This window comes from Gymnoscopelus microlampas (assembly GCF_963454915.1).
Source record: "Gymnoscopelus microlampas genome assembly, chromosome: 18".
Taxonomy (NCBI): domain Eukaryota; kingdom Metazoa; phylum Chordata; class Actinopteri; order Myctophiformes; family Myctophidae; genus Gymnoscopelus; species Gymnoscopelus microlampas.
Window position 1 is genome coordinate 14,941,313 of NC_139955.1, and position 27,994 is coordinate 14,969,306.

At 39.5% G+C, this 27,994-nt stretch overlaps 1 protein-coding gene across 1 annotated transcript; it reads left to right on the forward strand.

Moving 5' to 3' along the window:
* The first annotated feature begins 2,112 nt into the window (after window positions 1–2,112).
* On the forward strand, window positions 2,113–27,993 carry ctso (cathepsin O). The gene is made up of 8 exons (XM_084085797.1): window positions 2,113–2,354; window positions 5,958–6,060; window positions 7,252–7,376; window positions 12,616–12,783; window positions 12,992–13,113; window positions 14,812–14,975; window positions 26,922–27,014; window positions 27,317–27,993. Exons 1-8 carry the CDS (start codon window positions 2,145–2,147, stop codon window positions 27,349–27,351), a joined length of 1,020 nt encoding a protein of 339 aa, XP_083941923.1. The 5' UTR covers window positions 2,113–2,144; the 3' UTR covers window positions 27,352–27,993.
* The last annotated feature ends 1 nt before the right edge of the window (window position 27,994 follows it).

Genomic DNA, 27,994 nt, shown 5'->3' on the forward strand with positions numbered 1-27,994 from the left:
CATAACACGGTGGATTTTTATGAAACAAAAACTTGTTAGATATAAAGAGGATAATCCAAGAGTTCCGTACAACTGCAATATTGGTGAGTTTAACGTTGTTCAATACGATCAGATAGATATTGCTAGATGTTGCTTGCGTGGCTAGCAAAGAGATTTGGTGAAAATGGAAAAAAGCGGTCCAAATAGCCTACAGTTGTAACTCAAGTCCGTTTTAGCCTACTAAGAATAGTGGGTTTAAGTGAAGTATATTTTTGACACGTTTGACTTCACCTTCATCCCTCACCATCGCCCACCATCCAGTGTTTAATAACGTGCTTTAAAGGTAGTTTAAGAGTTAAAAGTTGAAATAAGTGTAATTTAGCTCAATATTCTGATGTAATCATTGCTATAGTGTTTGTTCAGTATCGGGGGTCTCCCTGTCACTCCGACACCTTAGTAAACAGAAAATAAATGTTCATGTCGGGATACCAATTTGTTATAGTTATACAGGATACAGGCTAATTGGGTGATATTGGAGGTGATGATTGATTGATTGAATACTTAACAGTTTGCAAATAGTACAGTGGTACAATTATACAATGGTGCTAAAAGGATAACACAAAAGCCCTATAAGGGCTTTTTTCCATTGTGGTCCTGTGTATTCAATTCATCAAGACATACATTCATGAATACATTCAATTCATGAAGACATACATACAAGACATCAACACAAGTATCAATAAACGTATAGTAAACAGTTGGAGGGGGGGGGGGGGGTCATTTCTGGTGTTATAGGCTTAGACCTTTCTAGGACACAAATAAATGAGTTGAAACTGGAACACTGTAAAATTGAAGTATGATAATACATGAGTAGGCCTACTCTCTCCTGATTGGATGAAATTGGCAACCCATCTGAAAATGTATTTTCTGTTTATTAAAGAGCTGGAGAGACCCCTGTTACTAAACTAATACTATGGAGCTTTAACCTTTTCAGAAAAAAAGTTTGTTTTAACCAAAACACTTGCACACCACCATGCAAGCACAGCCTCTCATGGTTGTGTTTGCTCTGTGCAGCTGTCACTCATGCTTTGATTTTATTATTTAAAACACATTTTGGTGGAAATATAATAAAACAGTTGTCGTCCCTCTTCCCTTATGTTTTTAGTTTGTTATAGTTTTATTAACAAAATAATATATATCAATTACAAATAAAAATAATAATAATTAAATAACCAAAGAAAAGGCTCGAGGTTATAGTATATTCACCACAGAATATTGTGGTTTTCATAGCTTTAGCTGTTTAAACCTTAAACAAAGTCATAAGGTTTCCTCGTTTGTTGCATCACCGTCAAGGCTATGATTGCGTCAAAAGGTAATTTCCTTGGTTGGCGTGCAGTGTTTCGCAGAAAAGGGTAACCTGTCGAATTATGTGACAGATCGAAGTCGTTGTTCCAACTGTTTCACTCCGCCCACAATGAGCTCCGCCCCGACCTGCAGGCTGCAGTCAGACCCAGGGGCTTCTCCGCTGTTTTGGTAATTTCACTGTAAGTACAAAATGTACTCAAGTACTTTAGTTACTTAAGTACAATTTTGAGGTATTTTGTACTTTACTGGAGTATTTCCAATTTTCAGTACTTTTACTTATGCTCAACTGCATCCCAGAGGCAAACATTGTACTTTTACTCCACTGCAATTATTTGAAAAGTTACTAGTTACTTAGACATACATTACCCTTCTTCAGCCGTACATACATTTCGGCCATTTGAAAAATAGAAATGCTATTTTCAAAATATATTTAAAATTATATTTGAAAACTTGTGAAATGGGACATTCTGCATAATGAGTACTTTCTACTTTTGGTACTTTAAGTACAATTTGATACCAATACTTTTGTACTTTTACTCAAGTACATTTTGAATTACGGACTTTTACTTGTGACAGAGTATTTCTCTACATTGCAGTATTGATACTGTAAATAAACATCCTCAAAAACCAGATCAGCGTCTCTTTTCCAACGGTCTTTTCAGGTTCACTTCTACACAGCGACCTCTTGAGTCTCATAATTCAATTGGGGTTACCAATATCAGCGTAACAGACATGTCTTAAAGTCAGCTTGTATATTGTATTTTAACACTGTTGATTAAAAGCACACAACTGTCTGTCAAATGAGGGGTGGTGGATTCTCTGTATTTATAGACTTTGTAGTCTCAGTCTCTCTGTTTTGGCGAAATGCGAGTTCGATGGAGCAGTTAGAGAAGTTGAACGTTTCAGTGATTGGAGATGATAATAGTTTCGTTTCGTTCAGAGAGAAGTTTAGTCGCACATATAATGAGCTCAACAGTCTGGAGTATTACCATCGTCACGTCTATTTCCAGGTAGGAGAGAGACAGAAATGATTAATTGTGTCCAAATTAAACACTGTAATATTGGGCGTGTGCCCAATATTACAGTGAGGAAGTAAGGAACACATATGATTTGCATAATAATTTCAGGCATTTTAATTTCTTCAGTTTTTAATCACACTCCAACATAGCTGGCCCTATCCCGTATTTCTCCGAACATGTACAATATATAAGGCGCCCAAAATGTTAACTTGCACTTCGGAATCTTTGTGCAATGTATTAGTCCGTATTTTTCAATCTATATGTGTTTTGATCCCATCTGTGTCTGAACGCCATTTCCCCCCTCCTTTACTCCCCGTTTACATTTAGTGTAATACCGTCTTTCACCATATGCGCCCCGTCACTACCGCCCATTGAGGAATACAGGAAACTTCCGACAGAATCCGACACAGACGGGATTAAAACACACAGCTATTGAAACATACGGACTAATACAGTGCATACAGGTTCCGAATGTTGAGTTTACACCCGGGGCTACAGGGCCAGCACTTTATATGATTTTTGTACATGTACGGAGAAGTACAGGCTTTCCGCGTGGATGTCTAGTGACAATTTGGGGGTAAAGCCCAAGACTATCATACGAAAGTAAGTCAGACTCGATAAACATCTATATAGTCTTGATCCAAGGCTAACCAATGCAGGAGTAGTCTACTGTTCCCCTTGTGTTTAAATGTGTTTTCATTTGTAGTAGTAGGAACAGTAATTGTTAATGTTTAAATGATGTATCAGAATCAGATGCATATTGTAACGCTGGGGTATGTCCTGACTCCTGTTACTTTGATTGAGGGAGGCGTCACTGATTTGGGTATTGGCTAGGTCACCAGACGTCTCGACCCAGGACAATTCGCCCAGCCGCGAATTTGTGACAGCTCGACCCAAATCGACCGGGTCTAATTGTCTGAAGTAGTATCTCTGTGTAAGGGTAGTACAAGGTACAAGGTGACGGTGAGGGAGGTCCTGAGTATATATATAGTATATTTAAGAGTAAATATTGTAAGCATGCTCCCCCAGTTGCATACATTTTTTTAAGAAGTGTTTTTGTAAACCTTCTTTTCTAAATGAAATAATAATGTATGCCTTATTGTAATGTTGTCTGTTTTGTCCTCCTCTCCTCTAAAATAATTTGAAAGTAGCAGATCTACACTAGTTGCCATCATTAAACACAACACAAGAGGTGAAATGAATTAACGTAACTGTTATTTTATTTGACAAAACAGGGCAGTGTAAAACAATTTCAATGATTGAAAAAAATGTCAAAAATAGTAGTATATACAAAAAAATGTGAAATAAAATGTATATTACAAAAAGGCTGAGTCTGATCGAATGTGCACTATTTCAGTCATGATTAAGGACACGGTCATATGCTGTGTAGCCTACATATTCACCTTGTAAACAAAATGTAAGTAAGATAAAATATGCAATATAAATGAAATCCCAATTATAATATTTGCATCTCATATATGATGCCTAATTCTCCATATTCAAGATTTAAGATGGGGAACATATACAGTTGGAGGAGGGTACAGCATTGTGTAAACAGAGCTATGTTCTATATGGGAGAATAAAATGAGTGCAAGAATAATTGTCAGACAACACAGAGCTGCTGCTAATGTGTAGACTGAACGTCACTTTATGACTGAATGACAAAATAATCATTTCCATAACACATACAAATAATATAGTGTATTCAAAGCACAGCATACAATCAATAAAGGCATTACCATTATAACTATAACTTTTCTTATATATCAGACTTTTATACTTCATGTGATTATTCACAAAACCCCTAGGAGAGGTCATACTCTGCTATGGGGATGGATGATGGTGCTGATGATGGCTGCTAGCCTTAGGAATGTGATTGATGTTGTTGATGGCCAGTGTCTCTGTGTTTCTCTGCATATAGCTGCATTCTATATACAGTTTTAACTTTAAAGGGACATTAAGCATGTATACAAGTCTTACATCCATCAGTGTTTGAGGTGATCAAAAGGAAATAGGCTGAAGCTAAACATTTATGACAGCCTATCCTTCCTTAAACATGATTAAGGACACGGTCATATGCTGTGTAGCCTACATATTCACCTTGTAAACAAAATGTAAGTAAGATGAAATATGCAATATAAATGAAATCCCAATTATAATATTTGCATCTCATATACGACAACACTGACTGAGCTGCTGCTAATGTGTAGACTGAACGTCACTTTATGATGTTCTGTAAACATCCTCTGGGTGGCTCCCTTTAGCTTCCATTAGCCTCCATTAGCTTTGTAACGAGTGCAACAAAAACACCAACACAGTCCCACACCAATACAGTCTTGAAGCTAAAGCATTCATAGAAACTTATTATAACATGGCAACTTTGCACTTTACCTGAAAAGGGGAGAATAAAGTGAGTGCAAGAATAATTGTCAGACAACACAGATTGAGGATCGCCAGGCTGAACCAATTGATAATAGACACACTGTAAGGATTTAGAGCTGAGGTAAGGAGGTGTCTAATGGCTGTGCTTGAAAGCCTTATCACATCAAGAAGACAATAGACAGATTTCCGCGCGACGTCATCACAGAGCAGAATGCGCAATCTGCGCATGCTCGGGGGAAACGAAAACGAGCGCCGTTCACTTTGTTGTTATGTTCGGGAGTTAGACAGCCATAATTCTGCTATTATAGGCATAATAGGCATAATACTGCTATTATATACAAACAGATCCAACTTTCGACAAATCATTTTTATTGAGTAAACAAGGTATTACAAACTGCATAATTTAATCTACTTTCATTAAACCCGGTGAAGATCATTGCTTTTATGAATGGACATTTGACCAGAGCTGCTGCGGGTAATGGCGCCCTCTACCGGACCTATAGGCTTCCCCCTCCTCTGCGCGGTCATATCCTCTCAATGTTTACAAACATGAAACCCGTCTATAGGGCTTGAGGTAAGGAGATGTCTATCTCAATGGCTGTGCTTGCTTGAAAGCCTTTGGGCTTGTTTCACCCTGACAGACAAATAATAATTGTTTGGTAAATCAATGTACATATTATTATTATTATGTCTCTGTCTCTCTCTCTCTCTCTCTCTCTCTCTCGCGGTCCGGGTCGAATTTGGGTCGAATTGTCGGGTCCAAGCGGGTCGAAAGCGGGTCGACCTGTCTGGGTCGAATTGTCCCGGGTCGATACGCCTGGTGACCATTGGCTACATGTGTGCCGGAAAGGGGTGCTCTGGGGTGTTGAAAGACGGACTGAGTTAAGAGACAGCACACGTCCTCATTATCATTAGCCTTGGGCTAGCCACCCTCTTTATTGTTTCATGTCCAGTGACCCTCAACCTCGGGTTAGCTTTGTGCTGCTTTGGCAAGGGAATACATCTGGGCTCAGTGTGTTTTGAGTTGGCAACTTGCACAACGCCTCCTCGTCATTCTAGCTACCCCGCAACGATATCCGCACAATATCATGACACCTAGTCAGCTATAAATCTTAGCCCGATTTGTTCGGCTATGTTTGGTGCTCGACACCGTCCCACCACAAATCATATTGTTTTTGTGTGCGTGTGTTATTGTGTATTTTTTTGTCACAGGAGTCAGTGAAAAGACATGAACACTTGAACTCCTTCCCAGCAGGGCAGTCTGCCCAGTATGGCATCAACCAGTTCTCTGACCTGTCACAGGACGAATTCAGAGGTAAATGTGGTGGAAAATGTAGGCATGGCTTACTCAAATTCTTTACTGAGTAAAAGTATCAATGATGCAATGTAGAAATACTCTGTTACAAGTAAAAGTCTAGTATTCAATATTTTCTTGAGTAAAAGTACAGAAGTATTGGCATCAAAATATACTCCAAGTACCAGAAGTAAAAGTACTCATTATGCAGAATGTCCCATTTCACAAGTTATTTTTAAATGTATGAAAATCCTTTGAAAATTGATATTTGCAGCCTTTGACCTGACCTGAGCTCAAATAGCCAAAATTGACATAACTAAAGCTTTCAAATTATTGTAATGGAGTAAAAGTACAATATTTGGATCTGAGATGTAGTGGAGTAGAAGTTAAAGTATTGAACAATGGAAGTACTCCAGTAAAGTAAATATACTTCTTTAATTAATATTTTACACACACTCTGCTGGTCTGGGGTTCTATAAATCTCACCATGCTTATTATCCTCCTGCGGTAAGAAAATTAAAGAGTAGGCTTAACAATGTAAAGAGAAATTATTGATAATAAAATAAAATAAATACTTTCTTTAAAAATAAGTTTTATTTTCACATTAGATTCTGTTGTCATTATTTGAAATGGAGCACACTTAATACATAATTAAGGGGGAGAATGTACCTCCGGGGATCAATGTGTGTATTACAGACACAGTTAATTGTCTCAATGTATGTTAATGTTTTTGTGTCTTTGTGGTTTTTAATTTGTGCTGGGAATTTTATAATGACGCTAACAAGAGAGACAGTTCAGAGAAACCGCAGTCATTGTTTATTAAACTCTACTATTATCACCCTGACTATTTGAACGGAACCTGCTGGAATTATTGACAGCAAGATACAAAAACACACAGTAATGTACTACACATAGAACCAAATGGACCCTTAGGTTCCATTATTATGGTAATATAAATATCCAGCATATTGTATATTAATAGCCTTGATAACTCACCCATATCAAGTTATGGTGTAACACAGGATCTAATGATAATTTTTTTTTTCTTTCTTTTTTTCATCACATCCGGTACACACCACGCTAAAATATAGGGAAACAAATGTTTTTTCCACCACACTGTTCATTTGAATTTGATAATTAAAAATAATCTTAATGTCTTAACACATTGCCTATATGCTGTAAACTTAAATAAGCTCAATTTTATCCACCCAGCTGCCTACCTGCAGGCCAGCACTGAACCAGTTTCTGTCTACTCTGGACTGAGGAGAGATGGTCTACCAGCCCGCTTTGACTTGAGAGACCAAAATGTGGTGGGACCTGTACAGGATCAGAAAGCTGTAAGAAATGATGGATGGATGGATTGATGAATGGATGGACAAATGCATGAACAGATGATGGATTGATGAATAGACGGACAGAAGGATGCTCCTTGATGTTTGGTAGAGCTTCAGCTTCAGTTAGAATCACAATAACATGTCTCACATGTACAGTAATGTTAAAATCTCAAGGCCTGGTGATGCACAGAGGACAGACGTTTATTATGAACATTTATTATGACTCTTTATTGTATTCGTTTTGTAATGGCGTTTCATTGGCTTGATCCAAACCGTCACTAAAGTAAATAAACCCACTGGATGCACCTTGAGACTTGTCTTGTTCGCAGGCGAAAGAACACATTGTTCACAACAACTTGAATTTTAGTTTTAATATTTACTAATCCCAAATGTGCATAGTACAGCAAACAGCTTCTCATGGTCATTGTTCTTGGCTCGTGCTGGTAAAAAACATTTGTCCACCCATGTGCATGCCCTTTCCCATTAACCAGGCCTATAGAGAGGCGTGCCCTTGGTGCCCAAAAATAATAATCTAATAAACCAATAACCCATCAAAACTAATACAACTAATAATGTCAAATAATAATAAGCATAATCATAATAGTAATCGAAACAAAAAAAAGCCAACTTTATTGAAAAACATAAAAATGTACGATTGTTACACAAATACTTTGCTGAATATTTATTGAAAACTAAATGTGTCTGAAAATAATTGTTGGAATTAGAAAAGAAATGGTAATAATTCAAGAACTAACTGCTGTTGAATATGAGATATCAGAAGTTAAGATCAATACTACGTGTTTGGACTGAAAAACATCCCAAATCACAATCCTGACACTAGAGGCACTTTACAGACTGCAAGACTCCAGTTTCCAACAAAATTGTGTGAGCTCCTTCAACAAAGTGGTACTGTAGACAGTAGTGATGCGCGGGTCGGGTTTTTTCATGACCCGCCCCGCCCCGCGACGGAACCCAACCCGCCTCAACCCGCCCCGCGAACCCATATATAAATCTATGGCTCAACCCGCCCCGCGACCCGCGATTTTTTTTAAATTCTGGAAATTCATGGTTAGAAAATAATCCCCAAGTGTATTCAAACTGTTTTATTGTTATTATTCTTATTCTTATTAGGAATAAAGACAAAACAAGAGCATGTGATTTTTTTTATTTTTTTTGCGTGTGAGAGCGGCTGACCCGCTCACCCGCAGCCCGCATAATTGCCTCCAAAATTCTGACTTGACCCACCCGCGCCGCGGGTTGACCCGCGGGTTACGGGTCAACCCGCGCATCACTAGTAGACAGCCTCAGGTCAAGGGCTGCACATATCAACTTTCTACTTGGAGATTATTCTCTCAATTACTTTTTCAGTTAATTGAATTATTTTTAATATATCAACAAATTATCACCAAAAAAAAGTAATATAATCGACTAAATTGATTTAGTCTGATAAACCACAAACCCTGTTTTATACTTCATTGTAAAATGGTGCCATGCAAACATTGTGAAAACAGTCAATATATAACCTCATAACAAGACAATGTGTTTTTCAAGCCATTTTCTGTATTTTTGAAAATCAATATATATATGATGGGGCTTTATCTTTACGTTGTTATTATTAATTTTGCTTTATTAACGTTGTTATTGTCCTTAAGTTGCTGTTTGCACAGTATTGTGGACCTACCACACCTGTTTAGTAGTGACAAATAAACCCTATTGATTCTTGAGGGCTGCAAATCAACTTTCTTTAGGGTTTTTTTGCGTGCAATTTTTTGCTTAATAGATGGTAGAATGAGGTCAAAGAGAAAGGGGTCGCGCAATACATGACAAGAGTTGGATTCAAACTCAGATCCTCGCCCCTCACAAGCATGTGGAGCCACCAGGCACCCCCCAAAAAAAACAATCTTTAATGTAATTTAATTCTAACTAATCTATCAGCAGTCCCCTCCGGTTTTTAAACTTTTCCTAAACAAAGAGGAATACATTATGTGGAAAAGTATTAGATAACGTATCACTTTAACCCATCCAATTTGTGCACATTTTTGAATATATATATTTTTAAAGCGAACATTTGTAACTCAAATCTTTGCTTCTGGTGGAACAAAACATTTTGAGATGGGGTCGGCGGCCGAATACATGGGGGTCCTTGACATGAAAAAGTTTGAGAACCACTGATATAGCAACATACGTTTTTCAGAAGACAGAAGACTTTTGTAGATGCGTTCCCAGATTGAATGGGTTAAAATCATGCCTCCTTGATGTACTACCACTAGATGGCAGCAGATAACAATCCGTATCAGTTGACTGCAAATAGAAGCTCATGCCATTCTGATACTATGCCTGCATCTGTACTGGTTTAAGAACACAATTGAATGCATTCCGAATAGCTTCTATGTTGAAACTAGTCCCTCAAGCCTGTCCGATATTAAGTGTTCTACTCAAGTAGAACGAGATTCAGGTCAGGGGGCTGTGTATTTCGATCTTCATGGAGCCCTTACTGTAACAGTACCTCTGGGCTGACTGCACAATACTGTAGGAGTCTAGAATAATTATTTGAAATACACAGTCTGTTTTCTATGGGTTCTGTTTTATTTTTGAGCCACACTCTGAGGATTTCTTCCCCCAGAGGTTTGCTGAAAGCATTTTTCAGTAGAAAAGAGACCCTCATTTTTCATCATTTTGACAGAAAAAAAGCAATTGCACAGACAAAAAATTCCTATATGAGCCCACTAAAATAAACCCAAAATGTGAAACCTTCAGCCTCCACTCATAGTGATTTATAATGTGAACTAGACCAGAATACATTTATTTAAGTTGATCAAAAACATATTGCAAGAACAATCAATAGAACAGAATAATTTTAGAAGTCAAAGCACACATGTTAACATTGTAATGTTGAAGAACCACAGAGGGCATTTTAGTTTTTTGTTAACCTTCTAGTGTTGTGTACTTTGGGACAGTCCATGGAGAAATCATTTAAAGGGAAAAAAAATAAGTTTGAATGCCACTTTTCAAACCCGAGTTAGAACATCTTTTACAGATGACAACACTGCCTAAAGAAGGCCTTGCGTGGTCGAAATGTTGGTTTCCAAATAAATCCTGCATCGTGGCCACGAGTGTCCGGCCTTTTTCTTTACTTACAGATGACAACACTAACAAAATAATAGCTGTGCAGGAAAACAGCTGAATAGCCAGGCATGAGTTAAAAACAAAAGAATAAACCAGACAAACACAACAACAGTAATAAAGTAATTGCTTAAGAGATTATTTGTTAAAGGTATTAGATAAAGGTTCTTCTAACTAACCTCTGTAACGTGAAGATACTGATGTATTATATAGACACACACACACACACACACACACACACACACACACACACACACACACACACACACACACACACACACACACACACACACACACACACACACACACACACACACACACACACACACACACACACACACACAAGGACGGAATATCTCTTTATATTTATGGAGTATGCTGTTTATTTTTAAACCTGTTGGCCTCAGACTGAGGCCCGAGGCTCTTATCGAAGGTCAAGTCATTTTTATCTTCATATCTCTATTCTTCATGTTTATGTGTGCCAGGCCTCCCTCTCATGCTTGCACTCGGACCAGAATGCTGCAGCTTGTCTTTTAACAGGTCAACCCAAAGCAAGAGCACATTACACCCTGTACTGACCTCCATTCACTGGCTCCCTGGACGTTTTAGGATTTTATTGTTTGCTTACAAATCATTAAATGGGCTAGCGCCAACCTCTCTCTCTGACATTTTACAACCACACGTCCCATTATGGTCACTCAGGTCCACTGACCAGTTGCTTCTGGTTGTCCCAAGGTCAAGGTTGAATCACAGCGGAGATCACGCCTTTGCATTTGTAACCTTCAAATTCTGTAACGAGTAGCCCCTAGACTGTTTTTAAATCCTGTCTTAAAACAAATCGATATTTCTTGGGTTTTAACTCCGTATGAGAGTTGTCTTTCTTTTTATTATGGTCTTTTTGCTTTTATTATTTTGTCTGGGAATTGATTTGAATTTGGATCAGGTCACACAGCCACATAATTAAATACTGTAAGCCTTCATAGAGGCCAAGGGTCGCTCATGATACGTTTTTTTTATTAATCTAGTTAGTTTGTTGCATACAGTAGTTTGAACAATGACATCTTATATTTTGCTATGAGCAACATGTAGATGTATTAATCACTTAAAGCCTACGTATATACTTAGTTGACCCGTGGTCCCCCCAGGGGTTTGTACTCCCTTTTTCCTTCTACACCAAATCTTTTCGTTGAAAATTGCCGATCTACAACCTCACAATGCACGCATGCAATGCATGCAATGCACCGCGTCGTCAGCTTGTAGATCACTGAATGTGTTGTTAACCAACAATACAATTGAGAATGAAACCTAAGTGACATTTCACAATAACCTTTTGACAGTACACTTACCTGACTATGTTTGTATTGTGAAAGAGCACAGATGTACTGTAAATTACTGTTATGAATTATGTTATGATGAGATGTGATCAGATTAGTGGTGTACATCACTGGTTCTCAAAGTGGCGTCTGGGGACCCCCAGGGGTCCTTGAAGTGGTTCCCAGTAAAATGAGGAACAGTTTACTTTGGCCCTATTTTATTTTTCAGCTTTTCAAAAATGTTGATAAATCCTGACAAATCTTTTCTTTTGCTGGTCTGTGGCGCATAATCTTTTCAAATAAATGTCATAATAATAATAATACCTGGAATTTATATAGCGCTTTTCTGAGTACTCAAAGTCGCTTAATGTCATATACACACTGTACCAATTTGGGGGTCCTTGACATAAAAATGTTTGAGGACCACCGGTGTACAGCACTGAGACGCTGTGTTCAGGGGCGTCAATTGGGTATGGCAGGCTACTGCAGCTGCCATATCCTAAAAAAAAAAGTACCTTTTTGATAATAAATCGGGAAAATCAGGCAAAAATAAGAATTAAATAACATAACCCTAACCAAACCCGAATCCTAACCCTAAAACCGAAATAAAGTAACCAAAAACTGGAAAAAAACGAACCCAACCCGCCCAGAACCGCACAAAAATTTCGCGCGCGCGCTTTGCACGCGCGCGGGGGTGACCTCATGCACGCGCGCTGCGCGCGCGCGTGCATGAGGTCGCGTGCATGCTGCCATACCCTAGCTTTTGCTGAACTGACGCCACTGGCTGTGTTTTCTGGGTTCCACAGTGTGGCAGCTGCTGGGCATTCAGTGTGGTAGGAGCCATGCAGTCTGTCCACGCTGCAGCGGCTCGGGATCTGGTTCCACTCAGCGTTCAGCAGGTACTGGACTGCTCCTACCAGAACCACGGCTGTAACGGAGGATCCACGGTCAGCGCCCTGAGATGGCTGAACCAGGTCTGGACTCAAAAGTTTTTTTTTAAACATTAAAAAAGATATATGGCCTTTATTAATTCCTGAGGGGAAATTGGTCTGAAATGCAGCAGTAAAGTAGAAAAAAAGTATTTTATTTTAGCTTTGAAACAATCAAAAACGAATGTCACCCACTGTTATACACCTGTACATTTGTGATGTACAGTATGTTTGTATGAAACGTGATCCTTAGACCTGCGTGAAGTTGGTGTATCAGACAGAGTATCCCTACAAGGCCCAGAATGGTATCTGCCATTTTTATTCTCAATCACATGGTGGGGTTGTTTTGAAGGACTTCGCTGCATATGATTTCAGGTAACACACACACACACACACACACACACACACCCACCCACCCACCCACCCACCCACACACACACACACACACACACACACACACACACACACACACACACACACACACACACACACACACATGCTATGTTCATAAACTAAAAGGGAACACAGGGCGGTTTTATTTGTCTCATGTTTACTGTGTCAACAGACACATGTCATGAACACTCAGGTCATTGACCCCGGCAGGCTTGTTGAGACCCAAAGGGTCCGGTCCAGCTTTGAACGGAATCAAATGCTCTCTGTTTATTATCCTCACTGTCAGGTGGAAACCTTGTATGTCCAGAACCGTTACTTTTCAGGAAATGGAAAAAATAACTGAGTGCCAATGAAATAAATGCAGTTATTATGTAGTTACAAGCTTGTTAATACTTTTCATTTGTTCAATATTTATAAAACACACAGACACCACTTTTACAATGTTTCAAAAATGGCAGATCTACAAGCTCATGTCGCGATGCGAAGCATTGTAAGCTTGCACATTTGCTTACTTTTTTTTACCTCGTATTACTTTTGTAATACGAGGTAGAGTATTACTTATATTATTATTATATTATATTAATAAAAAATTATAAAAAAAGTTCAAATATGAAGATACAAGGTTTCTGCCCGACAGCGACGATATTCAACTGGTACACAGACCCATGCATATAATGGGATGTGAATTCAACAGTACATGTTATGCGGCATCATTGTTCATATCTGAACTCTAGCATAAACATGTCAGTACAAGGTTTTCAAATGACAGCAGTTCACACAACCTCTGTACCAAGAGAAGAGAGGGATGGTCACTTCCTGTTTGTATTTACGGTATTTCTTTATTGAGACAGACACTATAACACACGTGACTCTCGATGCCCATATTGGCAGTTGGCACCCAAGATATATGACACACATGGCATAAGCATGTATATCGTATACAGTACATATACATAAACAAACATGCTCAGATTGTAGAAGCACTTTATTTTCAATGAGTTTCACACAAGGCATTTTATTTTGTGTTGCTGCAAAGACACGCATAACAACATAATGCAACTTACATTGACATAATACTGTAGGACTCGCATAGTGTGTTATAGTAATGCAACAGTGGTTTTCAACCCTTTTCATATCAAGGTCCTTTATTTATTCAGTATTGGAGACACGGACCACCATTTGATGAGATTTAGACTCTAGAGTTAGAATATTGGCCACAATTCCATGCTGTATTGATGTTGGTACCATAGGAGAGATAACAAGCAAACGTTGATCAAAATAACAATTCTTTAATTAAGAAATGCAGATGTTTAACAATAATTTAACTCTTGAGGGCGTAAAATGAAACCAAATGGACCTGTAAGTGTCCATTTGGTTTCATTTTACACTCTCAAGAGTTCTAAAGATCTATAAGGGTTATCCATTTGGTTACCAACTCCATCATTTAGCTGGGGACCACCTGGAACCCTCTCAAGGACCACTGGTGGTCCCCGGACCACTGGTTAAGAACCACTGGTGTAACACATACACTAACGCATGCATTCATACACATATACATAGATTGATTGGTCAATTAAAAGATTGAAAGACATCTTGTTACAGAATGATTGATTGATTGATTGATTGAATTGTCCATTGATGACCTCTGACCCCGTTACTCCCTCTGTTGTTGGTGTCCAGCCTCCAGGAGGAGGCCATGAAGACTCAGCTGGTGGAGCGAGGCCCCCTGGTGGTGACGGTGGACGCTGTGAGCTGGCAGGACTACATGGGCGGAGTCGTTCAACACCATTGCTCCAGTCAGCAGGCCAACCACGCCGTGCTAGTGGTTGGATACGACACCACCGGTACGTACAGCTCCTTTAACCACCTTCAACCTCACTATTTGGGGTATGGTTATATATTATTTTCAGAAATAGTAAAATAGCTGATCTACAAGCTCACAACACGTAGCACCATGACGTATTGTGACACGATGTGAGCTTGTAGATTGGATATTTTCGCAATTCGTTGTATGACGAAGTATATAGAGCTTAAAGGGATATTTCACTTTCAAAAAAACTTTCATTTAAAAAAAAACGTCATTTTACCGTCTACTCAGGCTTTTGTGAGCCCCCCAGACCGTTTTTAAGTTGCTTGATTCAGTATTTAGATATTTGATATACATTTTTTCCGACACGCCCCCTTCCTATACAAACCCATTATAACTTCAAACTCCATTTGTAACATGTTAGATTCATCAAAAACACCCGTCCTTGGTTCTGGTGACTCATCCTGCCCTCCTAATACGTGAGGGGGCCGTGTTATTTCGATAACTTTTTTCATTTTTAAAAAAATATTTTTTTTGGAAAATGAAAACAATTAAATACAATAAAAAAAAATCAAATAAAATAGATGAAAAAAGTAATAGAAAAAACACGGCCCCCTCGCGTATTAGGAGGGCTGGGTGAGTCACCAGAACCAAGGACGGGTGTTTTTGATCAATCTAACATGCTAAAAATGTAGTTTGAAGTTATAATGGGTTTGTATAGGAAGGGGGTGTGTCTGATAAAATGAATATCAAATATCTAAATAGTGTATCAAGGAACTTAAAAACTGTCTTGGGGCTCACAAAAGCCTGAGTAGATGATAAAATGACCCAACGTTTTTTTGAAAGTGAAATATCCCTTTAAGTGGTTAAAGATCATTTCTAGAGTGTATTCATATAGGAGAGCGAATAGAAATGAGGAAGTGAAGACAGAACAGGGTCCTTCATGGTGCAAAAAGCATTCCAACATACTACGCTATGGCAACAAGAAAGATGACTGACAGTACTGTACTATGACAGGAAAAAACGATACTGTTAAAGAGATGAACGTTTTTCTGCTCTTAATTATTGTTTATTTTTTTCCCGCATGCCCAAAATATAGGGACACAAAGCTGAAAGTGACTAGGCGAGGTGAATTCTCCTCCCGCCCTGTAAACACATGTGGGATGTGCATTTATTTGCCTAGTGTGTGTTTGCGTTGCGTTAAACTAGATACCTGAGGAAAGTTCACTTTGAGCTTTTTTTTTTTCTCCAGTCTTGAAAGGGCACTTTTTTACGGACGGGTAAAAGGGCAGGGGCTCGAGCCCCCTTTCATGTCTCTGTGTGCACGTACCTGATAACCACGGTAACAATGTCAATTAGAAAAGCTATTGAGACAGCATAATGCAATGACTTCATTTATTTTTGTTTACAATGTTGGACAGAAGGCCATGTAAGTTTAACATAAACTGCTCAAAAAAAGTTCGGAAACTTAACTTCGGTCAATTATATCTCCCCTTTAATAATACCAATTGGTATTATATTTTATATCATTTTAATCGTTGATTAGTCACCTTTACAGCGAGGTACAGCTTGTAAGGATCGGGCATTCGTGGAATGAGCAACACAGCTGAAGGTGTGGGTAGCGCCTCCAAAAAAATGGCCAAAATCACCCAATATGCTTCTGTTAGTAATCGCTCTTCTTTTGAGCAACCTGCCAGCATACACCTGCTGAGAGGTGTGTGCCAGTAGTCACAGGTGTGTGACTGCCTCACAGGTGAGTGACTGGTACCTGAACATGGATTCTGTTGAGTTTTTGTGAGCTCCAAGCAGCAACACTGCCCCCATGGAAAGATGCCATGTTTGTCCCTTCAGGATAAGGCCCGTGCAATAGGGCAAGTGAAGCTGGTGTTCCGTTATGCAGAGTGACAGCATTATTTGGTGTCAGCCCTGGTACCATTTCCAAACATAGGACCAAGTTCTGTGAGACTGGTGAAGTCAACAAGGAAGACAACAACCCAAGACCCCTCGCTTCACTGAGGAACCATAGATTTACAGGCAAGATTTGCACAACGGTACCAAAGACAGATGTCAAGTTGCAGGGCCCATGCTCAGGTGCCAGTCACACACCTGTAATCTGCGTAACGGAACACCAGCTTCATTTCCCTATTTCATGAGCCTTATCCTGAAGGGACAACATTGGCATCTTTCCATGGTGGCAGTGTTGCTGCTTGGAGCATCAAAACAAACTCAACAAAGGTGCAGACCCCATGGTCAGGTGCCAGTCACACACCCTGCTAGCAGGTGTGTGCTGGCAGGTTGCTCAAAAGAAGAGCGATTACCAACAGAAGCATATTGGTAGATTTTGGCAAATTGTTTGGAGGCGCTACCCACGCGTTTAGCTGTGTTGCTCATTCCACGAATGCCCGATCCTTACAAGCTATACCTTGTTGTAAAGGTGACTAATCAACGATAAAAATGATATAAAACACAATACCAATTGGTATTATTAAAGGGGAGATATAATTGACTGAAGTTAAGTTTCCGAACTTTTTTTGAGCAGTTCATAGAAAAGCAGCTGTCTGTGTCCAAAGCATTTGCTGTGTTCACTTCATGATGTCAAGTACAACATGCATGGTACTTGTAATGGAACATCTTCCTTATTTTGCTTTACTGCCTCTAGTGGGCATAGTTCCACCTTTTTCTTTAAGTTTAGTACCTCCCTATCTCCAGGGCGTGCTGTTTATGTTGTTGAGCTGCAGCTGATATGCTACAGGACCAGACTTCCTTTTCCCCCTGTAAACATTCCTGTTAGGATTAGGATCAGACTTTTAGAGGTTCGGTGTAGGGGTTGGAATTAGAGTTAAACAGCATGATTTACACTTAGATCTGTAAGCTTGTTGTGAGCTTGTGGATCTGCTATTTTTCGGCTTTGAGCCCAAGGTTAAAAATCACACCCAGTGTGAAGAGAGTGGTGCCTTTGAATTAGTGTAACTGGTTGCATCCTTGTGTTGCAATCAGCTGCAGCTGTTGAGGCTGTGCTCAAACGGACGGATGGATGGACGGACGGACAGACCCACACACACGGTCAAGTGTAGGAGTGGCTGGCACCACCCAAAAATGGCAAAAGTGGCATTGAATAGTCGTGTGTGTGTGTGTGTGTGTGTGTGGGCTCTAGGCGTGGTGAGCAGTGATTAATTAGGTATAAATAGAGCTCAGGTGTGAGACAGACTCCAGGTGTAGGTTTGGTTCAGTTCAGATGAAACTCCAGCTCTCCACTAGCCTGGCTCCAGCCCGTGAATCGCTAGCCATGCCCATTAAAAAAATATGTTCAGGCGATTCTGGTCTGGTGACGCTCTCATAGGAGGTCTCAGCCTCGGTTGAAAATCTATACGACGAATCGGGATCGGGATACTCCAGTATGAACCAATCGCCAAAGAGTTTTTGGCCACGCCCCCATCTCAGCAATCGGCTGCATTGAGAGGGCTTTCAGACTGAATATGGAGTGAAACGAAATGAAAATTCAGGCTGAGTGTCAGACTAGCTCTCCACACTTGCAAGCCAGTAAACATTATTATTAACCACCAACATTTAACAGCTTTGTTGTCTCCTTCAGGTCGTAAGGCATGGCGAGAGAGTATGTTTTGCACCCTGTCCGTCCGTCCGTCCGTCCGTGTGTGTGTGTGTGTGTGTGTGTGTGTCCGTCCGTGTGTCCGTCTGTGAACAGGTAATCTCCGGCACCGTTGGCTTGATCGCAGCGAAACTGTGCACACACACTCCCTGGATGCCAATTCAGAACCTTTGCCCCAATTTTTATTACATGGGCCTGTTATAGCGCCACCAGGAGGCCGCTTTTTGCAAAACACATTTTTTGACAGTACTCCTACAGATTTTGCCCAAACGTCACGCGAATCGGTACACAGTATCTATATAATCATTACACGAAACTTGTCTTTCAGATTTTTCATATTCCATCCTGATTGGCTAAAAAAGGCTTCCAAAGTTTACACGAGTGCTCCGTTTTGAACGAAATGCCTCAAATCATGACCACAGCTTGCAATTTCCGTGAAATTTTGCACACACATTCCCACTATGCCGAGGAAGACATGCCACTTGAACATGTTCAAATCAGCCTCATGGTGGCGCTATAACATGCCGATTGCTGTTTTTACCTATAATTGCACCGATCTGTGTAAAACTTTGTATGTGCACTCCCTAGAGGTCAGGGAAAAACCTTTGCCCTGCATTTTTCTCATCTGCCTTTTATAGCGCCACCAGGAGGCCAACTTATATAAAACATATTTTTGATATTACTCCTTCACATTTTATCCAAATTTCACGCAAATCGGTAGACATGATCTCTATAGTCATGTGATCAAGACGGATCTGTTCGATTTTTCATATTCCATCCTGATTGGCTAAGATTGCAGGAGTGGCCCGTTTTGAACAAAATGTTGCAGATCATGAACGCAGCGTCCCATTGCGGTGAAACTTCGCACGCACATTTGCACTACGTTGACAAACAAATGCCACCCTTTCAACATTACCCTATTATAGCGCCACCAGGAGGCCAACTTATATAAAACTCATTTTTTTATATTACTACTTCAGATTTTATCCAAACATCACGCAAATCAGTAAGCATGATCTCTATTAATAGTCAACTGATCAAGACGGATCCGTCCGATCCGCCTGATTTTTCACATTCCAGCCTGATTGGCGAATTCCAAACATTGCTCCTCCACACTATCCTACCTGACCTGGCGGAGACCTGTGCTCCGAGGAGCACTTTTTCTAGTATTCATAATCAATTCTGTGTTTAAGTGTATTGCTCTTATTCTAACTCTAAGCCAGGTTCACACATTAAAACTGATAGTTTTGGTCTTCTGAAATTGATAAATGACTTTTAAGATATGACAATAACGAATATATGTGTTTTGATAACATTAAACATCCCTCTGTTTGCTCTGCAACCATCTGTTGATTTTTTTTTCCAACAGATGTTTTTTAACAATAACCGAAAACTCAAAAAGGTTGTGTCATAATGAACCCTGATCATCAGTGAATCTAGTAGATTCAGTCATTCTGTCAGGGGGAGAGGTGTTTGCTGTAGACTTTGTAAACTTTTCACCTGCCACCTCTCCCTTAAACTTCAAATATTACCTCCAGTTTCTAATTAGTGTGAAAAGCCTGGTGGCGCAAGAGAGAAGGAGAGGCCTCGCAGGTGGAAGGTTGGGGGTTTGAATCTTGGTCCTGGTAAATCTCTATCTTTGCTCTTTTTAAGGCGAGGAGCGTGGAATCAGCCCGCCTCCCTCTTCACGCCCTCTTTTAGCTCCGGTAGGAGGGGGAGGAGCATGGGTAAAGCCCGCCTCCAGTGGGAGGAGCTTAATACATTTACATAATAAGCAAAGCAATTTTGGTAGCACTTTACAATAATGACCCGTTATAAAGCATTTATAAACGTTTATAAGTAGTTTGTAAACTATTAACAAATCATTAACAACCTGTTTGTTGACATTCGTAAATGATTACTAAAACCTTTATAACTACAGTTACAAATCATTTGTAAAGTATTAGTAAGTAGTGAACTATTCATGAATAAGCCATTTATATACATCTGTAAAAGATTATTAAATCATTTGTAACGACCCATTCTAAAGCATTTATAAACGTTTATAAGCAGTTTGTAGACTATTAACAAATCATTAACAACCTGTTTATTGACATTCGTAAATTATTACTAAAACCTTTATAACTACGGTTACAAATCATCTATAAAGGTATTAGTAACTATTCATGAATAAGCCATGTATAATACATCTGTAAATGATTATTAAATCATTTGTAACGACCCATTCTAAAGCATTTATAGACGTTTATAAGCAGTTTGTAGACTATTAACAAATCATTAACAACCTGTTTATTGACATTCGTAAATGATTACTAAAACCTTTATAACTACGGTTACAAATCATCTATAAAGGTATTAGTAACTATTCATGAATAAGCCATGTATAATACATCTGTAAATGATTATTAAATCATTTGTAACTGATGTTACATAATATATACAAGCTATTGGTAGCTTGTTCATGTTTAACATATGCTTTGTTAAACATTCCTAAAGTATCTATAAATCCTTAGTACATGTTATTATGTGCCCTATAGTAAAGTGAAGACAGTTCATCATTTACAACTGTCTGTTAATGTGTTTGTTCATGTTTAACATGCTTTGTAAAACATTCCTAAAATATCTATAAATCCTTTGTACATGTTATTATGTGCCCTACAGTAAAGTAAAGACAGTTCATCATTTATGACTGTCTGTTAATGTGGACTTTCTCCTTACCTGTTGCAAACTACCTGGCTTTCATGAATGCAGACACCAAACAATTACTAGAATTATCATTCATGTTAAGCAAATGATGCGTAAGACATTCGTAAAGAGTATGTAAACCATTTGTGGTGTTAGGGACCAAAAAAGTCACTACAAAGTACTACCAATCAACTCTAAATTGCCTGAAACGTACTCCTAACAGGTTTTTGGGGGGACGATTTTGGCCTCCACACTCCACACGTGATTATTTCGGATTTAACTTTCGTTTCGGTGGTGACCAACTTTCGTTTCGGTAGTTTGATTACAAAATGTAAGTTGTGTAAAAAATAATCTGACTATACTAAGTTGTTATTTGTTTGTTTAAGTCAGGCTATACTCTACTCAGAGTCATAAGTTTACAAAATGTACTAAAGTACAGTGAACGTCTGTGCGGTTTGTCTTCATCACTGAAAATAACATACATGTAAACTGATGTCATGTGCAGTTGGGGTGAAGAAACACAACCATTTCACTCCTAATAATACCTATTTGATTTGACATCCTGACTTGCTGCTGTAGCTGAGGCTTGAACCTGTTACCTGCGGCTCACTAGTCAGTGACTCTATCCATTCACCTACAGCTGTTTCCTTGGAATCTGCGGTTCTGAAACGTTTTGTTGTCAACCCCCCAAATTGACATGTATTTGGGCAGTGGACCCCAATGTGAAAAGATGTAGTGTCAGGGCCCCCCATGAAAAAGATTTATATTTATGCTGTAACACATTTTTTTTTAAGTTATTTGTCTTGTTTGTTGTTCAAGTCAAAGCACCAGGAAGGCTGTACTTGTCAGCCATCTGTTAGCTCAATGGGTTGAGACGCAGTATTCATGATCCAGAGGCCATGAGTTCAAATCCCATTGATGTCTTTTCTATGATTCTTTCCTTTGCAGACTGGCTTCCAGAAGATCAACTGAAAACTACCAGGAAGGCTATATTTGTCATCCAACTGTTAGCTCAATGGGTTGAGACGCAGTATCCATGATCCAGAGGCCATGAGTTCAAATCCCATTGATGTCTTTTCTATGATTCTTTCCTTTGCAGACTGGCTTCCAGAAGATCAACTGAAAACTACCAGGAAGGCTGTACTTGTCAGCCATCTGTTAGCTCAATGGGTTGAGACGCAGTATTCATGATCCAGAGGCCATGAGTTCAAATCCCATTGATGTCTTTCCTATGATTCTTTCCTTTGCAGACTGGCTTCCAGAAGATCAACTGAAAACTACCAGGAAGGCTGTACTTGTCAGCCATCTGTTAGCTCAATGGGTTGAGACGCAGTATTCAAGATCCAGAGGCCATGAGTTCAAATCCCATTGATGTCTTTCCTATGATTCTTTCCTTTGCAGACTGGCTTCCAGAAGATCAACTGAAAACTACCAGGAAGGCTGTACTTGTCAGCCATCTGTTAACTCAATGGGTTGAGACGCAGTATACATGATCCGGAGGCCATGAGTTCAAATCCCACTGGTGTCTTTACTGTGATGCTTCCCTTTGCAGACTAACTTCTAGAAAAACAAGTTAAAACCACCAGAAAACCTGTAACTCTCAGCCAACAGCATAGCTCAACTGGTAGAGCGTCTGTCCAATAACATGACTTGACTTGAGTGGGTTTATCCGTTTTGAGTGGGATTTATCCGTTGCCCCAAGTTACCTGGGACACTTGACTCGAGTGGGAATCGAACCCACTCAAGTCAAGTCAAGTCAAGTCATGTTATTGGACAGACGCTCTACTAGTCGAGCTATGCTGTTGGCTGAGAGTTACAGGTTTCCTGGTGGTTTTAACTTGTTTTTCTAGAAGTTAGTCTGCAAAGGGAAGCATCACTAAGGATATCAGTCAATTTATCCGTTGCCCCAAGATACCGGGGACACTTGACTCAAGTGGGAATCGAACCCACTCAAGTCAAGTCAAGTCATGTTATTGGACAGACGCTCTACCAGTTAAGCTATGCTGTAGGCTGAGAGTTACAGGTTTCCTGGTGGTTTTAACTTGTTTTTCTAGAAGTTAGTCTGCAAAGGGAAGCATCACTAAGGATATCAGTCAATTTATCCGTTGCCCCAAGTTACCGGGGACACTTGACTCGAGTGGGAATCGAACACACTCAAGTCAAGTCAAGTCATGTTATTGGACAGACGCTCTACCAGTTGAGCTATGCTGTTGGCTGAGAGTTACAGGTTTCCTAGTAGCTTTAACTTGTTTTTCTAGAAGTTAGTCTGCAAAGGGAAGCATCACTAAGGATATCAGTCAATTTATCCGTTGCCCCAAGATACCGGGGACACTTGACTCAAGTGGGAATCGAACCCACTCAAGTCAAGTCAAGTCATGTTATTGGACAGACGCTCTACCAGTTAAGCTATGCTGTAGGCTGAGAGTTACAGGTTTCCTGGTGGTTTTAACTTGTTTTTCTAGAAGTTAGTCTGCAAAGGGAAGCATCACTAAGGATATCAGTCAATTTATCCGTTGCCCCAAGTTACCGGGGACACTTGACTCGAGTGGGAATCGAACACACTCAAGTCAAGTCAAGTCATGTTATTGGACAGACGCTCTACCAGTTGAGCTATGCTGTTGGCTGAGAGTTACAGGTTTCCTAGTAGCTTTAACTTGTTTTTCTAGAAGTTAGTCTGCAAAGGGAAGCATCACTAAGGATATCAGTCAATTTATCCGTTGCCCCAAGTTACCGGGGACACTTGACTCGAGTGGGAATTGAACCCACTCAAGTCAAGTCATGTTATTGGACAGACGCTCTACCAGTTGAGCTATGCTGTTGGCTGAGAGTTACAGGTTTTCTGGTGGTTTTAACTTGTTTTTCTAGAAGTTAGTCTGCAAAGGGAAGCATCACAGTAAAGACACCAGTGGGATTTGAACTCATGGCCTCCGGATCATGTATACTGCGTCTCAACCCATTGAGTTAACAGATGGCTGACAAGTACAGCCTTCCTGGTAGTTTTCAGTTGATCTTCTGGAAGCCAGTCTGCAAAGGAAAGAATCATAGGAAAGACATCAATGGGATTTGAACTCATGGCCTCTGGATCTTGAATACTGCGTCTCAACCCATTGAGCTAACAGATGGCTGACAAGTACAGCCTTCCTGGTAGTTTTCAGTTGATCTTCTGGAAGCCAGTCTGCAAAGGAAAGAATCATAGGAAAGACATCAATGGGATTTGAACTCATGGCCTCTGGATCATGAATACTGCGTCTCAACCCATTGAGCTAACAGATGGCTGACAAGTACAGCCTTCCTGGTAGTTTTCAGTTGATCTTCTGGAAGCCAGTCTGCAAAGGAAAGAATCATAGAAAAGACATCAATGGGATTTGAACTCATGGCCTCTGGATCATGGATACTGCGTCTCAACCCATTGAGCTAACAGTTGGATGACAAATATAGCCTTCCTGGTAGTTTTCAGTTGATCTTCTGGAAGCCAGTCTGCAAAGGAAAGAATCATAGAAAAGACATCAATGGGATTTGAACTCATGGCCTCTGGATCATGAATACTGCGTCTCAACCCATTGAGCTAACAGATGGCTGACAAGTACAGCCTTCCTGGTGCTTTGACTTGAACAACAAACAAGACAAATAACTTAAAAAAAAATGTGTTACAGCATAAATATAAATCTTTTTCATGGGGGGCCCTGACACTACATCTTTTCACATTGGGGTCCACTGCCCAAATACATGTCAATTTGGGGGGTTGACAACAAAACGTTTCAGAACCGCAGATTCCAAGGAAACAGCTGTAGGTGAATGGATAGAGTCACTGACTAGTGAGCCGCAGGTAACAGGTTCAAGCCTCAGCTACAGCAGCAAGTCAGGATGTCAAATCAAATAGGTATTATTAGGAGTGAAATGGTTGTGTTTCTTCACCCCAACTGCACATGACATCAGTTTACATGTATGTTATTTTCAGTGATGAAGACAAACCGCACAGACGTTCACTGTACTTTAGTACATTTTGTAAACTTATGACTCTGAGTAGAGTATAGCCTGACTTAAACAAACAAATAACAACTTAGTATAGTCAGATTATTTTTTACACAACTTACATTTTGTAATCAAACTACCGAAACGAAAGTTGGTCACCACCGAAACGAAAGTTAAATCCGAAATAATCACGTGTGGAGTGTGGAGGCCAAAATCGTCCCCCCAAAAACCTGTTAGGAGTACGTTTCAGGCAATTTAGAGTTGATTGGTAGTACTTTGTAGTGACTTTTTTGGTCCCTAACACCACAAATGGTTTACATACTCTTTACGAATGTCTTACGCATCATTTGCTTAACATGAATGATAATTCTAGTAATTGTTTGGTGTCTGCATTCATGAAAGCCAGGTAGTTTGCAACAGGTAAGGAGAAAGTCCACATTAACAGACAGTCATAAATGATGAACTGTCTTCACTGTAGGGCACATAATAACATGTACAAAGGATTTATAGATATTTTAGGAATGTTTTACAAAGCATGTTAAACATGAACAAACACATTAACAGAGCATGTTTAGCACATGTTTAGCACAGTAGAGCATGTTTTCTTCATTGACCACGTTTAAATGGATAGGGCAGATGAAGACAAGGTTGTGGGCTGAAATAAAATGATAATAATATTACATTTTAATAGGACACATTACTGATATGTCTGAGATATCATTTTAAAGCTTTGGGTGATAAGCAGCAGACAACTGTTTGGAAGACCTTCTTCTTTAGGCTAATTCCCATCAGGGCAGCGGATCATCTGTTTCCATCTGCTTCTGTTCTCTGCGTCTTCCTCAATCGCTCTCGCCACCTGCATGTCCTCTCTCACCACATCCTGTTCTCCACTTACCTGGCAGCTCCATCTTCAGGATCCTTTGGAAGATAACAAGCTCTTTGGTAGCGCTCAAGGCCTCAAACATTGGGTGATATTTTCTTCTTAACAAAGCAAAAATCTTTAATTATTTAGATATAAAATGTTTTGTTGCTAATATCCAGTTTATTTGAACGCAGTGGATCGTCACCTCAACTGACTCACCTGTTTAGACGTGTTTGAAGAATAAAACAAGTTGACCGCAGTTCCTCCGGGCATTGTTTAACTGTACTGGATAAATAAAGACGTTGGCAAATTTTTACATTTTCCAATTTTAATGAATTATTAAATCATTTGGCACAATGTGTGAGTACACATGCCCTGGGTGTTTATCTATGAACACACACACACACACACACACACACACACACACACACACACACACACACACACACACACACACACACACACACACACACACACACACACACACACACACACACACACACACACACACACACACACACACACACCCTCAGGTCTTAATGGGTTAACACAACAGGCTGCATCCTACTCACAGACCTGTCTTATTTCAACAAATGAACCCAACTAAACTCCTGTCTTAAAGGTACACAACACAACCAAGATACAAAGACAGCACACATGTATAAATTCACACAGGTAGATACTATATTCGGACTAAAGAAAATGTGTATACCATGGCATATGATAAAAAACATTATACAAAAGTACAGTTAACATTCATGCATGATGCATTACACACATTTGCACAGTGATAGCTGTGGAAGCTTATGAATAACTAAAACCTTGCTTGTGGTGTTGTGTTGTGTGTTGTATCTAAGGCGATATTCCATACTGGATTGTCCAGAACTCATGGGGAACTAGCTGGGGAAACAACGGCTATGTTTACATAAAAATAGGAGGGAATATCTGTGGTAAGTGTCATTTTCTTTATGCATTCGTCTATTATATGTTCTAGATGTGTGCATTTTGTGTACGTATCTATGAAGTAGTACATTTTAATATGAATGTATGCAAGTATGAAGACGGTATGAACGTGTATCGTACCCATATTAAAGCCCCAGTAAGCAGTATGTGTTAAAGTGTTTATTAAGGACTACTAATATAAATGTAGCTAATCTAAAATATATGAATATATGATTCTCAACAGTCTTATAATGAGAACATTAATAAAAAAGTAAACATAATAATTGATTGCTTTCCTTGTTTTTGACAGGTGTAGCAGATTCTGTGGCGGTTGTGTTCCTTTAACTACAGTACTTGCTGTTTTGTGTATTGTTGCAATAATTTAGTCATTTACCTTCATGTCACTTTAATGGAGTCTTTATAGGAACAATGGCAGCATATACAGTATCGTGGTCAGAATTGATCCCCCCACACATACATACAAAAATACAGCATCAATAAATGCACCGTACAAAAACACACTTACTTGGTAAATAATACAAGATAGGGACAAACTACAATTGATTTTTCTATACAGAGATTACTTGTTGATCACTGCATAAATACAATACAACATTACAACACCATATAGTATACTATACAAACAGTAGCCTATAGTTTATTACTAAATTATATAAACAATATGTACATACCATGCATATTTTATAATGTGCAAATTGTCCCATTTTACATGTTGGTGTTGGTGAGACATTGTGCATGACTTCCTTTCTTTGACCCAATCCTCACAAGCATCAGGGAGAGGAGAAGATGACAGACTATACATTTGCCTTCCCATGGACCCATGCGTTCAGGTCTATCATGTTGAGATTAAAACATTAGTTAAATGTAGGCTTAGTTCTTGCTACTCAACAAAATGCTTCAATCGACCTGCTTGCCACGCGAGTCAATCAGTGTTCAGAGGACTGACGCCAGAGAGAAGAAGACATCT

What these genes read in the sequence shown, in the direction of transcription:
- ctso (XM_084085797.1), top strand. Translation starts at nt 2,145, where the DNA reads ATGAGGGGTGGTGGATTCTCTGTATTTATAGACTTTGTAGTCTCAGTC. An exon ending in ATCGTCACGTCTATTTCCAG is followed by an intron (nt 2,355 to 5,957) that starts GTAGGAGAGAGA and finishes TTTTTGTCACAG; the next exon opens with GAGTCAGTGAAAAGACATGA. An exon ending in GTCACAGGACGAATTCAGAG is followed by an intron (nt 6,061 to 7,251) that starts GTAAATGTGGTG and finishes TTATCCACCCAG; the next exon opens with CTGCCTACCTGCAGGCCAGC.